Source organism: Ambystoma mexicanum, chromosome 4q (assembly GCF_040938575.1).
Source record: "Ambystoma mexicanum isolate Mex_15411 chromosome 4q, UKY_AmexF1_1, whole genome shotgun sequence".
NCBI lineage: Eukaryota > Metazoa > Chordata > Amphibia > Caudata > Ambystomatidae > Ambystoma > Ambystoma mexicanum.
Genome location: NC_090928.1, coordinates 638,550,831 through 638,563,257, shown reverse-complemented (window position 1 = coordinate 638,563,257; position 12,427 = coordinate 638,550,831). Strand labels below are relative to the sequence as shown.

Below are 12,427 nucleotides of genomic sequence, written 5' to 3'. Positions count from 1 at the left end.
AAGGCTAAGTGGTGAAAAAGAGCAGCAGGCGGGAAGGTACCAGGTGGGTGGGGCTTAGGCCAGGTGACCTAGATCCACTTGCACCTGCTCCCCATTTGCAAAGGAAAAGAAGCTTGAGGGCTCCTTAAGTAGGGAAACAGAGCGGCAAGCAGGAAGGCACCAGGTGGACGTGGCTTGCTAAGTGGTGAAAAAGAGCGGGAAGCAGGAAGGCACCAGGTGGGCGGGCCTTGCTAAGTGGTGAAAGAGCGGCAAGCAGGAAGGCACCAGGTGGGAGGGGCTTGCTAAGTGGTGAAAAAGAGCGGCAGGCAGGAAGGCACCAGGTGGGCGGGGCTTGCTAAGTGGTGAAAAAGAGCGGGAAGCAGGAAGGCACCAGGTGGGGGGGGGCTTGTAAGTGGTGAAAAAGAGCAGCAGGCAGGAAGGCACCAGGTGGGTGGGGCTTAGGCCAGGTGACCTAGATCCACTTGCACCTGCAACCCAACTGCAAAGGAAAAGAAGCTGGAGGGCTCCTTAAGTAGGGAAACAGAGTGGCAAGCAGGAAGGCACCAGGTGGGTGTGGCTTGCTAAGTGGTGAAAAAGAGCAGGAAGGCACCAGGTGGGCGCGGCTTAGGCCAGGTGACCTAGATCCACATGCACCTGCTCCCCATCTGAGGATCTGTTTGAAGTCCAAAGACAAGTGCAATTCCTGGTATGACTCTGACCTAGCTACACTTAAACGCAAGTGTAGGGCGGCTGAGAGGAAATGGAGGACGTCCTGTTTATCCTCTGACAAACTGGCCTGTCGTGTGCTACAAAGGCAATACCGACTCTCTGTCCTCATTCAAGCTCGAGTCTCTGCGGCATCCAACAACTCTGCCGAACTCTTTAAAATCTGCAAGGAACTGGCCAACCCTGCTGCAGTATCTACCCCTCCTGTTGCCTCCCAGGCTCTTTGCAATGCCCTTGCCTCTCACTTCATTTCAAAAACCCAGGACATCCTGTCCACCCTCTCCACCCACACCCCTACACTCCCCTCCCCATCTGTGCTTGCTGACCCTCCTTTAGCCACCCCTTCACCATCCTTCTCGTCCTTTCCTCTTTTCTCCCCTGACGAGATCGCTAGACAAGTCCGATCTATGAAAGCCTCGTCAAAACAGGTTAATCCCTGTTCCTCTGAAACCATCAAGGACCACATTGAGACCCTCACTCCGCCCCATGCTGATTTTTGCAACCACCCCTTTGCCTTGGGATCCTTCCCCTCCCCTCTGAAGTACTCCTTTGTGCATCCTCTTCTCAAGAAACCCACAGCTGATCCTTCTTGTCCAGCTAACTATCGCCCAATTTCCATTACTCCCTTTCTTGGCAAACTCCTGGAAAAGTTGCTCATCTCTCAGCTTAACCTTCATTCTAATTCTGTTGGCTGTCTCCATGATCACCAGTCTGGCTTCAGAGCTGCCAGAAGAACGGAAACTGCTCTCCTGAACATCCGTGAAAATCTGCTCTCCAACCTTGACTCTAACATTCCCTCTGTCCTCATCCTCCTCGATCTCTCTTCTGCCTTTCACACGGTCAACCATACCATCCTGCTCAACCGTCTGTGAAAACCTGGGTATAACTGATCAGGCTCTGGCCTGGCTGACCTCTTTCCTCTCAAATCGACCCTCCCAGGTCCAACTTGGGTCCTTCCTTTCATCCATCTTCCTCTCTGCCTGTGGTGTTCCCCAGGGGTCTAACCTCTCGCCCTGGCTTTTCAACCAATACCTGGCAACTCTCGCCCACTGCATTGCCACTTTCTGCTCAAATTTCCAGTGCTACGCTGACGACACTGAACTCATTTTCAGGCTGCCCTCTACCACCTCCTCTCCCTCTATCATCTCTGATTGCCTAACTGCCATTCAAGATTGGTGTGCCGCCAATGATCTTTGTCTGAATGCCAGCAAGACGGAGATCCTCCTCATCGGCACACCTTCACCATCCTTTCCCCTCACTCTCTGGCCGGCCTCCCTTGGCCCTCCTCCTACCCCCACCTGCGAGGCTAAGAACCTCAGGGTCATCTTTGACTGCACCCTTTCCTTCTCCGCCCACATCTCTGAGGTCTCTAAAAAGTCAAATTTCCGGCTGCACCTCCTCAGAGGTACTCTGCCTTTACTCTCCTTCCCCCAGAAGCTCATGGTATCCCAAGCTCTGGTTCTCTCTAGCTTGGACTATTGTAATAGCCTCTTTCTAAATCTACCTGCCTCTACTCTTCACCCTCTGCAACTAATCCAGAACAGGACTGCAAGACTTGTCCTTGGCCTCAAGCCCTGGGATCGTATCTCTCCAGCTCTGAAATCTCTCCATTGGCTCCAAGTAGATGCAAGGATTAAATTCAAAACCTGCTGCATTGTCCACAAGGCTTTCTGGGGCCTGGGTCCAAAATACCAAAAATCAGCTATCCCTCCGCAAATATCTCCCCTCTCGAGCTCTTCGCTCCTCTACTTCCAACTCCCTCAGGGTCAGTCGTTTTTCAAAGAAACGAGCTGGGGGTAGATCTCTCTCTTCAGCTGGGGCCTCCCTCTCCAACAGCCTCCCTGCCACTCTAAAACTTGAGGAGAACCATCTCTGGTTCCGGAAGCACCTCAAGCCCCTTCCTCTTTTCTTCTGCCTTCGCTCCCCCTCTCCCCTGCTGATCTGTTCTCTCTTGGCACTGTGCACCTGGCCAACCTCTGTCCTCCGGGCCCAAGTAACTGCTCACCCTGCCACCCTCCCGCATTGCCTCCAAGCCACCCTTTGCACTGGGGTCTGCATCTGTACCCATACAGCCCCCCCCTTTTTCTTCCTGCACAGATCAGACCTACCCTGTCTGCTGCCTTAAACCTAGCACTTGCAAATTGCTGGCTGCGCTAAAACTGTTTATTGATTTTATTATTTATTATCTGTTTCTCCTCTGCTTCGCACTTTCCACTTCTCCCCCCTTCCATGCACGTTTCCCCTCCCCCTCTCCCATGCACTTGCATGTTCTCAATGTCACTGGGCCTAGTAAAATCACTGTTTTGTTCTCCCCTGTTCCCCTCCCTTGCCGCGCTCTGAAACACTTGTGTATGATCGCGATAGAAATAAAATAGCAATAAGACAGCCAAGGAAAGTCCCAAATAACCCAAAGGACTGAGTCAATCCAAATGGCACTAAAATACAGAGTAAAGTGCTAAGCAAAATCCAGCTTTATCATCCAAATAAAGCAGGGACAGCATACAAGCATTAAAATCTTGCCACTCTCAACGCATCCACCAGAAACAACGATTTAAGTAATACAACTTTGCCATAAATGATGTCTTCACATCATATCAGTTTACAAAAACCTACAGGGATTGATTAGTGGTGGTGGCTAGACATATACACTCTACAGGGTACAAACATTTAATTGGGTTATACTTGTTGGATGGCTTCTCCTGAGACAACCCCTATATTGATAAAGGTTAAACTATGTAATCTCTACAGTAATTGGTTGGCACCTTACTTTATGGGCGGCATAACACTGAAACACTGAGGGTTTTGATAGTTTGGCTTCTTGCTAACCAACCTAGGACAATTGACAGGCTATCAAGACATGAGTGGGACAGACAGTGTGGGGAGAGAGAGGCCGGTGGATTGTTCATTGTTTAAAGAGGTTACCATCCCTCATTCCTAGGCCATGAGATCAGACAATCTCTTTGTATTTGACCTTGTGTGGCGCATTGTGTCTGTGTACGTGTAGGGAGTATGCCAAGTGTCCTATCGGTTTTTGTTTCTAAAGAATATGCAGTGTTCTTCAATTATGGGTCATGTGTGATGGGACCATGTATGAAATGGAATTATCTCCTATTTATTGGGATTTCAGAAATTATTAATGCATGTGCTGTGTTGTAGTTATTCTTCATGGTGTCTTTTGGCTTGCCATGTTACTGCACCTGGCCTACAAAGGCTGGTTGTGCTCTTATAACTTTCAATTAATCTGGGAGAATCCAACAGACGTCCTGGGAATTACTATCCTGTGCCTTTGTTCTTCAGCTCCGACCCTCCCTTATTTTCTTGTATCCTTGGCACTAGTTGCCAAATCCTGTCTGAGCTCTGCACACATGTATATTTGCGGATTCCGCGTTTTGAATTCACTCAGTCGTGAGAACTTTTGTTTAGTTAAAAGCATGCCGTGGCTTCCATTTTAAAGATGGCTGCCCAATTACACTCTTGTTACTATGTTAGGGAGCTATATTCGCGTATTGTTACATTCAACATATACATTAGGCATCTTAGTATTCTTCATGTCTTGTCAACACTATGTTAATGTTCATGTATAAATGCATATTTTACCTAGTAAATATGTTCTTCATGTTGAGTGCACATTTGCTTTGTGTCTAATGCATGCACATGTATTGTTACAATAGTAGGTACCTGCCTGGGATAAGGGCGCTACGGTTGCCTCAGCAAGTAACTTTTCTCACCCGTGAGGTATTGGGCTGAGGGAGGGGCAGAAGCTACAGATGATGCATTCATCTGCCTCTCAACAATGTGGCTGAAGACTATGGCTAGTGGCACCCAAGGAAATCTATTGGGGGGGGTGACATGTAGAGTGGACAAAGCCGAAGGTCATGGCTATTGGCCCGTAAAAAAACTATGGTATAACAAAAGCCTTGAAATTCATTAAAAAAAACGTAGTTGAGGTGAAGTTACAATGCACAGATTTAATGCAACAGCCCCCTTGAAAATCAGCGGATGTGAGAAGTCATGACCAATTTGGCACAGTCCTGTTGCAAAGCCCATGAGCACATATATTTTATGAGAGAAGGGATTATATAATTATAATATAATAATTATAATTCATAATGACATACAAAATGGCACTATGGCGGACATGGCATTATAGTGACATGACATCATGGGGGACATCAACGGGAACGCAACATGTTAAGCTGGTCATGACATCCAACATCCGCTGAGTTTCAAGGGTTTTGTTGCGTTAAATCTCGGCACCTTAACTAATGTTTTTCAATGATATACACACAAAATACGGCTTTTTGATGGTCTTTCTTTCTCATGCACGTAATGTTATTTTCTTTCAGACTAGAAAAATGAAGGTAGGTAAACCCTTGCGTGTCTTATTTCCTTCCTTTTTAATCATTTAAGTACTTTACGCATTTAAGTAAATGAAAGCATGGATCGCACAGTCCTTTCATACACAAAATCTAACAAAGAGGATGCGCATACCTATACATGTCAGTTCAATAAGTCATCATCATAGGTCGAGATATTTCACCTTTCATACTCACACCAAAAAGGACTAAGCCTCAGGTCTGCATAAATAGTTTATCGCAATCCACTCCCACTACACCTTTGTCGTGTCCCTTTCTCCATTGATATGTTAACGCATTACACCCTAGAATGTTATATTTTGCCATTTTGAAATTAACCGAAATATATTTACGGATTTTTAAAAAAGGATTATTATCCCCTCTTTTCATGTTTTCCCTGACGGCCGACGAAGAAAAACTACAAATAATATCTTTCTGACCCGATGTCCAAAGGCCTGATTGAGAATTGAAAAAAATCCTATTTCCAGAAATCCTCATTCACTCATATTTCAGCCAGAGATCGCAAAAAAAAAAATCGCCACAAAATGTAAATAAACTACTTACATGGTTTCACGTTTGCTTGCTAAACTCACACAACAGTTGGTATAGGAAAACGCTGCTCCGGATGCTTGGTTAAAGGAAAAGGTCACGACACCGGAATACATTTTCAGAATGGAAACTCTGCGTTCTCTTTTGTTTCTGTGCGCTACGCTTGAAGGCGGAACTAAAAGACCATCCTTCAGTCCACATAATAAGGGCCGAGAACTGGCATTCCCTCGAGCCCAGACCTAAGCGAAATTCCTCACTTGACGATCCTGACTCTTGCATCAGTTGAATGTTCACTGAACACTTTTGCAATCTGTTGGAGAAAAATAATGGAGTCGGGCAGCAGCGGATTTACCCCCAACGTGTAGTGCATTCTTCAAAGACCACAGGTGCAGCTCAGTCAGGCAGAAAGACATCTGATGGCAAACGGAAACTCCGCTCTGTTAAGGGAAGCACAAAAACAAGGCGAACATTAATGACCTCCCATTACCGCAAAGGCCAGTGCCTCTACAGAACAGATAGCAAAAAGAGCTACTACGGCTCAGGTCTCAATAGCTAAACACTACGACACACGATGGCAAAGGGACTCCGTTGTCACACGACTATTTGCCATTTTCAGCCTTTAAATACATAAAGACAGTAGTTATCCTACAACTAAAAAGGAAAACGAGGGTAACTACTAGAAAACTCGCATCAGTCCATGCAATCATTATTTAGCGATTTATTGTTTCGTATAAATAAACATTTTTAGTTTATTTAATGCAGTGCGAATGTAGCGCCAAACAGCCGCAGATTGCTTTACCGAAAACATTAATGGAAGCAGAAGAAACAGTTGCACTACATACAGCTAGATCTATGCAGGGCAGTTTCTATCCAACTTAGTGCCCCGGGCAAAACACTAGAATGCCGTCCCACCACCCCCTTGCGACTGGCACATGTGACTCCCAAATTACACCTGTGGCGCATGACAAAACCCCTCCTTAATATCAATAAATCATTGCTACACAAATGAAGCTGGTTTCATTACATTGTAATGTAAGTAATTTACAGAAGAAATCTAATGCAAAGATATAGCTGTTGCTGCCCAGGTAAATGGTACTTCTGTCGCCTGCTCTTAGGGAAGGCCATGCCTGAATGCAGTTTCAAACTGTAGGTAGTTGCACACTGTGGTGTGACCAGCCTGCCGGGGTCAGAGGGCCCACTGGGCCTGTGTTGCAGGAGTTCTGTTCGTACCACCTCACTTTTAAAAAAATGTGTATGTGGTTAAAAGAAACCCTTTACAAAATCCATACAATACACAGAATAGAACAATACAACAATAATCAATAATAAAAAAGAGAGGACAAAAATTAATCTTGAAATAATAAATCGCAAGTTCAGTACCTTCTTTATAACATTTCATCACGATTAATAATTTTGAAAAAGCATCAAATTCATAGTCTTAATGAAGCCTGCCACTGCTAAACCTTCTTTTATAGAGTAAATATTAAGACAGCCATTCCAAAAATATTCACAATTCAATGAGCCCAAATTACGAGCCCAATCGAACATCCTTGAAAAATATTTCATCCTACTTGTCCCTAAGGCTTCACATTCTAAAACCAAGTGTCGCGCAGTTTCCACAGGGCCCCGATTACAATATCTGCAATTGGTCTCCAGCTCAGTAATCATTCGTCTTCTAAACAATATCTCTTTTGTTAGTAGAAGGTTCCATCTTAGTCTCAGTAGTATAATTCTAGAGTAATTATTTGGGAACTGCAACAGAATCATAGATGGGCTTCCCTGACTTGTATGATCAAATACAAGATCATTCAATTATGGATACAAGTGAAATAAATCGGTGGTGTAATCATAATCATACAAATATTTCTTCACTTTCTCTGGGTTTGCTAATAGCGTAGCCCTATCCATCGCAAGATTCTCTAAAATAACAAAAGACCTTGCTTCCAACTGAGAGAGGAAGCCACTATTATTCTTCGTACCATGCAGTTGATTCCCTAGATGCTTATTTGGGGAATGCGGATTCGGGGCAATGAGTTAGGAAAATAGCAAAAGTAACTGCCATTGCACTTGTGCCCCAAGTGAGATTGTCCCCAGTTCAAATCTAATAGCTACGAGCGGTATAGCATTGGTATTTTCAGTATTTTGCGCCATAGTTTTGTTTCGATAAGATCCAGGACTTTGAAGCTGGATTCATCAACCAATTCTAGACCATAATTTAGTTTTGGAACAATCTTACCTTCACAGAAATTTAAAGCAGGTTTGATTTAGAAGCGCTCATATTTCCGGTCAATCTTCAATGCCTGATTGGTCATGAACTTCCCTTTATTTATTAGGCTCTCTCTGGTGTTAGACCGCCCAGGTTGAGCACTTATCTGAAATCCCAAGTACCACCTCACTTGTATTTCTGAAGGGGCAATAGTAGATTAACCATAGGAACTAATTTCTGACAGAAGGTTATCATTCCAGATGGAAAGTCTGGTACACTTCTGTTAAACACTTTCAAAATACCTCTATGAGAGTGGAAAAGGAGCCAAACAGCATCACCGAGTGTTCCTGTCTGATTTGCATTAAATTACAGAGCATTTCTGGAATATATCAGTGATCAGAGATCTCTATATTTGATAAACATGTTGGTAATAAAAGGGTTGTATGTGTGAATCTTTAAATATATAACGGACACGTGGCTTGGTGATCACATCACTGTTCAGAACACTCACCCTAACAATAAAATATTTGTAACCATTAACCAATCATACTCAGACAGCTTAAGTTTTCGGATAGGAGTATACAATGGCTGCAACATCAGCCACTCAAATAAGGTGCAAGGGCTCTTTTGCTTCTCGTTTCTGGACAATTTTAGAGGAGGGGCTGGGTCTCAGTGTGAGCATGCCCAACCCCCAATACAGAAGCATCTTTAGGGAATTATATCTGTAGACATGAAAGGATACCCTACAAGAGACGCCCAATAAACAATGCACAAAAAGGATTGAACCTCTTACAAACTTTAAGTTGATGAAGCGTTTTAAACAAAACCGTCTAATACATGGTAAAGGTCTGCAGTGCCTCAGCCACAACCTCCTCGCCTTTACGCAGACCTTGGGGGTTATTTCTGCAAAAAACAGCAGGCCCATGCTTTATCTAACTGAGCTGGCATTAGCATCTCTTATTAGCGCTGGCCTGCAGTTAGTGAAAATCATGGTGTGGCAGTGTTGAAAGGGCGTTTGGCCTAGTGGATATACAACTGGAGGCAACTTATTTGATTGCTTTGTGTGTTTAAGTGTGGGCATACTTGTCAGAGCCACATACAACATTTTCCAGTTTGCTATTGTATGGACATGGGACACAAACAGCATTATGTGCCGTTACATTGAGGCGCACCACATAGATGCCATTACCAAACAGGGTGGAGACTTGCGCAGCCCCCAAATCATTGCTGCCCAGATATCACTGCATTGATTTGCCATGGACTTCTGTCTGCATGGTGACACACAATGAACCCTGCTTTCCTAATCAAGGTGCCAAGTCCCATTAAGGAGCTAGCTGGTGTGCACTAGGCAGTGGCTGGCTTGTTAAGAAAATGAAGACCTTTGATGCTGAGCGGATGCACTCAGTCCATGTTCCAAAGCAGTGACTAGAATACTTAAGCAAGGAAAATTACAGTTAATCTTCCCAGGCATGCACCAAATCTAACTAAAAAGCAATATACAAAAAAATGTTTTGGCGTGTCAAATAAAAAGACATGAAAATAAAGAACAAAGTTAACAACCTTTTCTGTGTGGCACGTTAATTCTCTTGAAAGAATGCACAGATTTGGTCAGCTGCCTAATGCTTTGTGCTGACCTTCAGAACAACAAAAATGCCCCATGTTCAGTGCTTAACACTGAAATGGTAAGTACATACTGTGTAAAAGCAATGGCTTGTTGAATGAGCCATCACTTATAAATTGCCCCCACTTTAAAGGCTGTCAACACAAAGGGCAAGGGCGCAGGGTGTGTCTCTCCAGAGCAGTACGGAAATCCATTCCCTTGTTACAAAGGAATGACTTTTTCTGTGCCCCTCCCCACCGTTAAGCTAATCAGTACTGCTCCCCAGACAGCCGCCCACTCCACCCGCCCAGGATGCGGGTCTAGATGTAGGATAAGTGGGGATCCATTGAAAGGAGATTATGGCAACTAGCATTTGATGGGGTGTGGTGTGCAAGCATATGGGGCAGTACTGGAGAGAACACTGCGCACTTGCTTTTCTACATATTTACACATCTATAATTCAAGGCACAGAATCACAAACATTTTGAAGTCAAGGGCATAGGTAGAGATCTAATCCCCCAACATCAGCGCAATGCAGTAAATAACACAATGGTGGAGGGAGGAGGTATCTGTCAAATGCAACACTAGAACAATGCTCAAAATCTTGCAGAATGTAGTTTATGCCAACCTATAGATAATTCAGCGCAAATATAAATGACTTAATGTTTCCAGCTATTTGTGGTAATGTAGTTGGACGAGAGCCAATGAACAAGTATCACAGTTCTATACAAAAGCATACCGAGCAGTAAGTTGCTAGAAGAGTTATACATTTAGAAAAGTCCCATTTCTATTTCAAACAACGGCAACTAAGGGCCAAAGGGGACCCCACTCCAAATGTTTTCATATAGGCGTTCCAGTAGCATGGTTCTAAAATATTTAGGTGGTATTTATAGTTTAAGAGTTAACCTAGGAATAAATAAAGGGGAGTTGATGTACTAACAGCTTCTATTAACTTATCTCTATCCCTGGGTATCCCAGTTATTGGGAAAACAATTGTCTGATATGCCTCTATGTGAAGGTATCCCTCTACACCAATAGTTGAGGAGGTGGAAGATACTCTGGGCATCCCAGATTTACCACTTCCAGCCAGGGGATGCTTTGCATTAATGGGTGGGTACTCCTGACGGCCAACCGATGAAACACAGGTGACCGCATCACTCATGCAGACAATGGAAAAATCATGAGTCTTGATGTGCAAATGGACATTTCCCATCTGTGAAAGGGACAGTGAGCAAAAGGCAGATGGCTGCAAACTGTCAAAGTGGTTAATAACCACTGAACAGGTTATCATGCCGTGTTCTTTTAAGAGAGGGGCGCCTGCTACCTTTTTTGTATTTTTGGAAGGAACTTGGGGTTGGTCACCCTAAGGTATCTGGGGGCAACAGACATGGACTCCCTGCTCACTGTACTCCGAGAGACACAGCTCCACCTCAATGATGAGGCCCAACAAGGCTGAAACAAGTGTATGGGGTTGCTGTTGGTACTCTTGTTCAGAGGAGAATTGCCATAGCATTTCAGTGCTGGACTGCCCATGTGGGCGGGACAAAGACTGATGTGCAAATGGATATTTCCCATCTGTGAATGGTACAGAGAGCAAAAAGCAGATGGCTGCGAACTCTCAAAGTGGTTAATAACAGTGTATCATGCAGTGTTCTTTCGAGAGAAGGGCGCCAGCTACCTTTTTTGTATTTGTAGGGGATAAGGGGGTTAACAATACAACTACTGGTGAATTGGATATAGTACGTGCTGATAACTCTGTTGATTACAGGGAAAGGATGTTTGATGAAGATAAGGATGGGTATACTTCTGAGTTAGTAGGATATGGCGAGGAAAGCATAAGAGGGAATAGTTGAAATGGTAGATTTGTGGGCAGGCACACACTAACCCCTACAATCGGTAAAAGAAGGTAACACCAAGAACCTGTACATCGGCAGAGATATGCAATTAGAATTCAGAGTGTTCTATCATGTTAGCTACCTAAACAGATCCACATTGTTACAACTATTCATGCTCTTGAACAATTGCATATTATCACTACACAAGACATTTTATTTGTAGATCTAGTTGAGGAGGTTGAATAGAGTACATCAATTATCTACTTATCTTGCATCGGTACTAAATTATGTATTGTAAAAAATGTGATGCCAATGTTTTGATCTAAGCAATGCAATGAGTAGTTGCAAACCACAAAACCCAATTCTAACAACCTTTAATATGAACAAAATAACTGTAGCAATTATAGGCAGGGTTGCCCATTTTGAACAATAAGTTGATATTGGTAAATACAATCCACATTATAGCATCATACATGGAAATGGTTACCTCATACTGCAAAGTAGGGAAATGCAAAGACCCTAGTTTAGGAAACGACATACACTTGCTAACCTGGAACACATGTGGGCATGTACTGTGACCAATCTGGACAATCCGTCCCTTCTTCCCAGAGCGGACCCACCCCATTTGAGGCAAGGAAGGTGAGCCTGCTAAGCAAGACCATCCCTATGGGTCCAGGAAAGTGAGACAAGGACCCTTCTTTCACTATTTTATCTTCAGGTAATGCTAAATGTCGTCTGAATGCCATAATTAAATAAGACAAATTGCTGTTTATGATGACGTACATAAGAGCAGAGCTGACTGAGTCGGGGAGGGAATCCTACGAAGGGATGAGATTAATCCCTATCTAGAGAGGAGCATTGGCAGCAATGTCCTGGAAGACTGGAGCCATGGAAGTAGCGGTGGAGTGGAGGAAGAGACAACCACTAGCTGGAGGCTGAAAGGCAGCCCTTGTGACCGAGCAAGAGGCTCAGGTTAGGAGAAAGACAGACGGAAACGTAACGGTCTTACCTAGGAGAGCAGTGATGAGACTGCATCAGTTGCCGTGCACCAGAGACCAGAGGGAAGAAGGGAGCCCAGGTCCCCATTCTCCACCTGGCAAGTACATTACCTGGATAATCACAAATAGAGAGAACCAAGGTTGGGAAGGCCGACACAGGTACAAGAGCCTGAGAGAAC

At 44.2% G+C, this 12,427-nt stretch overlaps 1 protein-coding gene across 13 annotated transcripts in view; it reads right to left on the bottom strand.

The window, feature by feature from the left end:
- Window positions 1-12,427, bottom strand: part of WDPCP (WD repeat containing planar cell polarity effector) — a 3,071,480-nt gene that overhangs the window by 2,365,702 nt on the left and 693,351 nt on the right. For all 13 annotated transcript variants that reach the window (XM_069608194.1, XM_069608204.1, XM_069608201.1 and 10 more), the window contains one exon: window positions 5,962-6,046. In XM_069608194.1, the coding sequence (XP_069464295.1) occupies window positions 5,962-6,022 (61 nt within the window). In that variant the 5' untranslated portion in view covers window positions 6,023-6,046. The remainder of the gene's footprint in view (window positions 1-5,961; window positions 6,047-12,427) is intronic.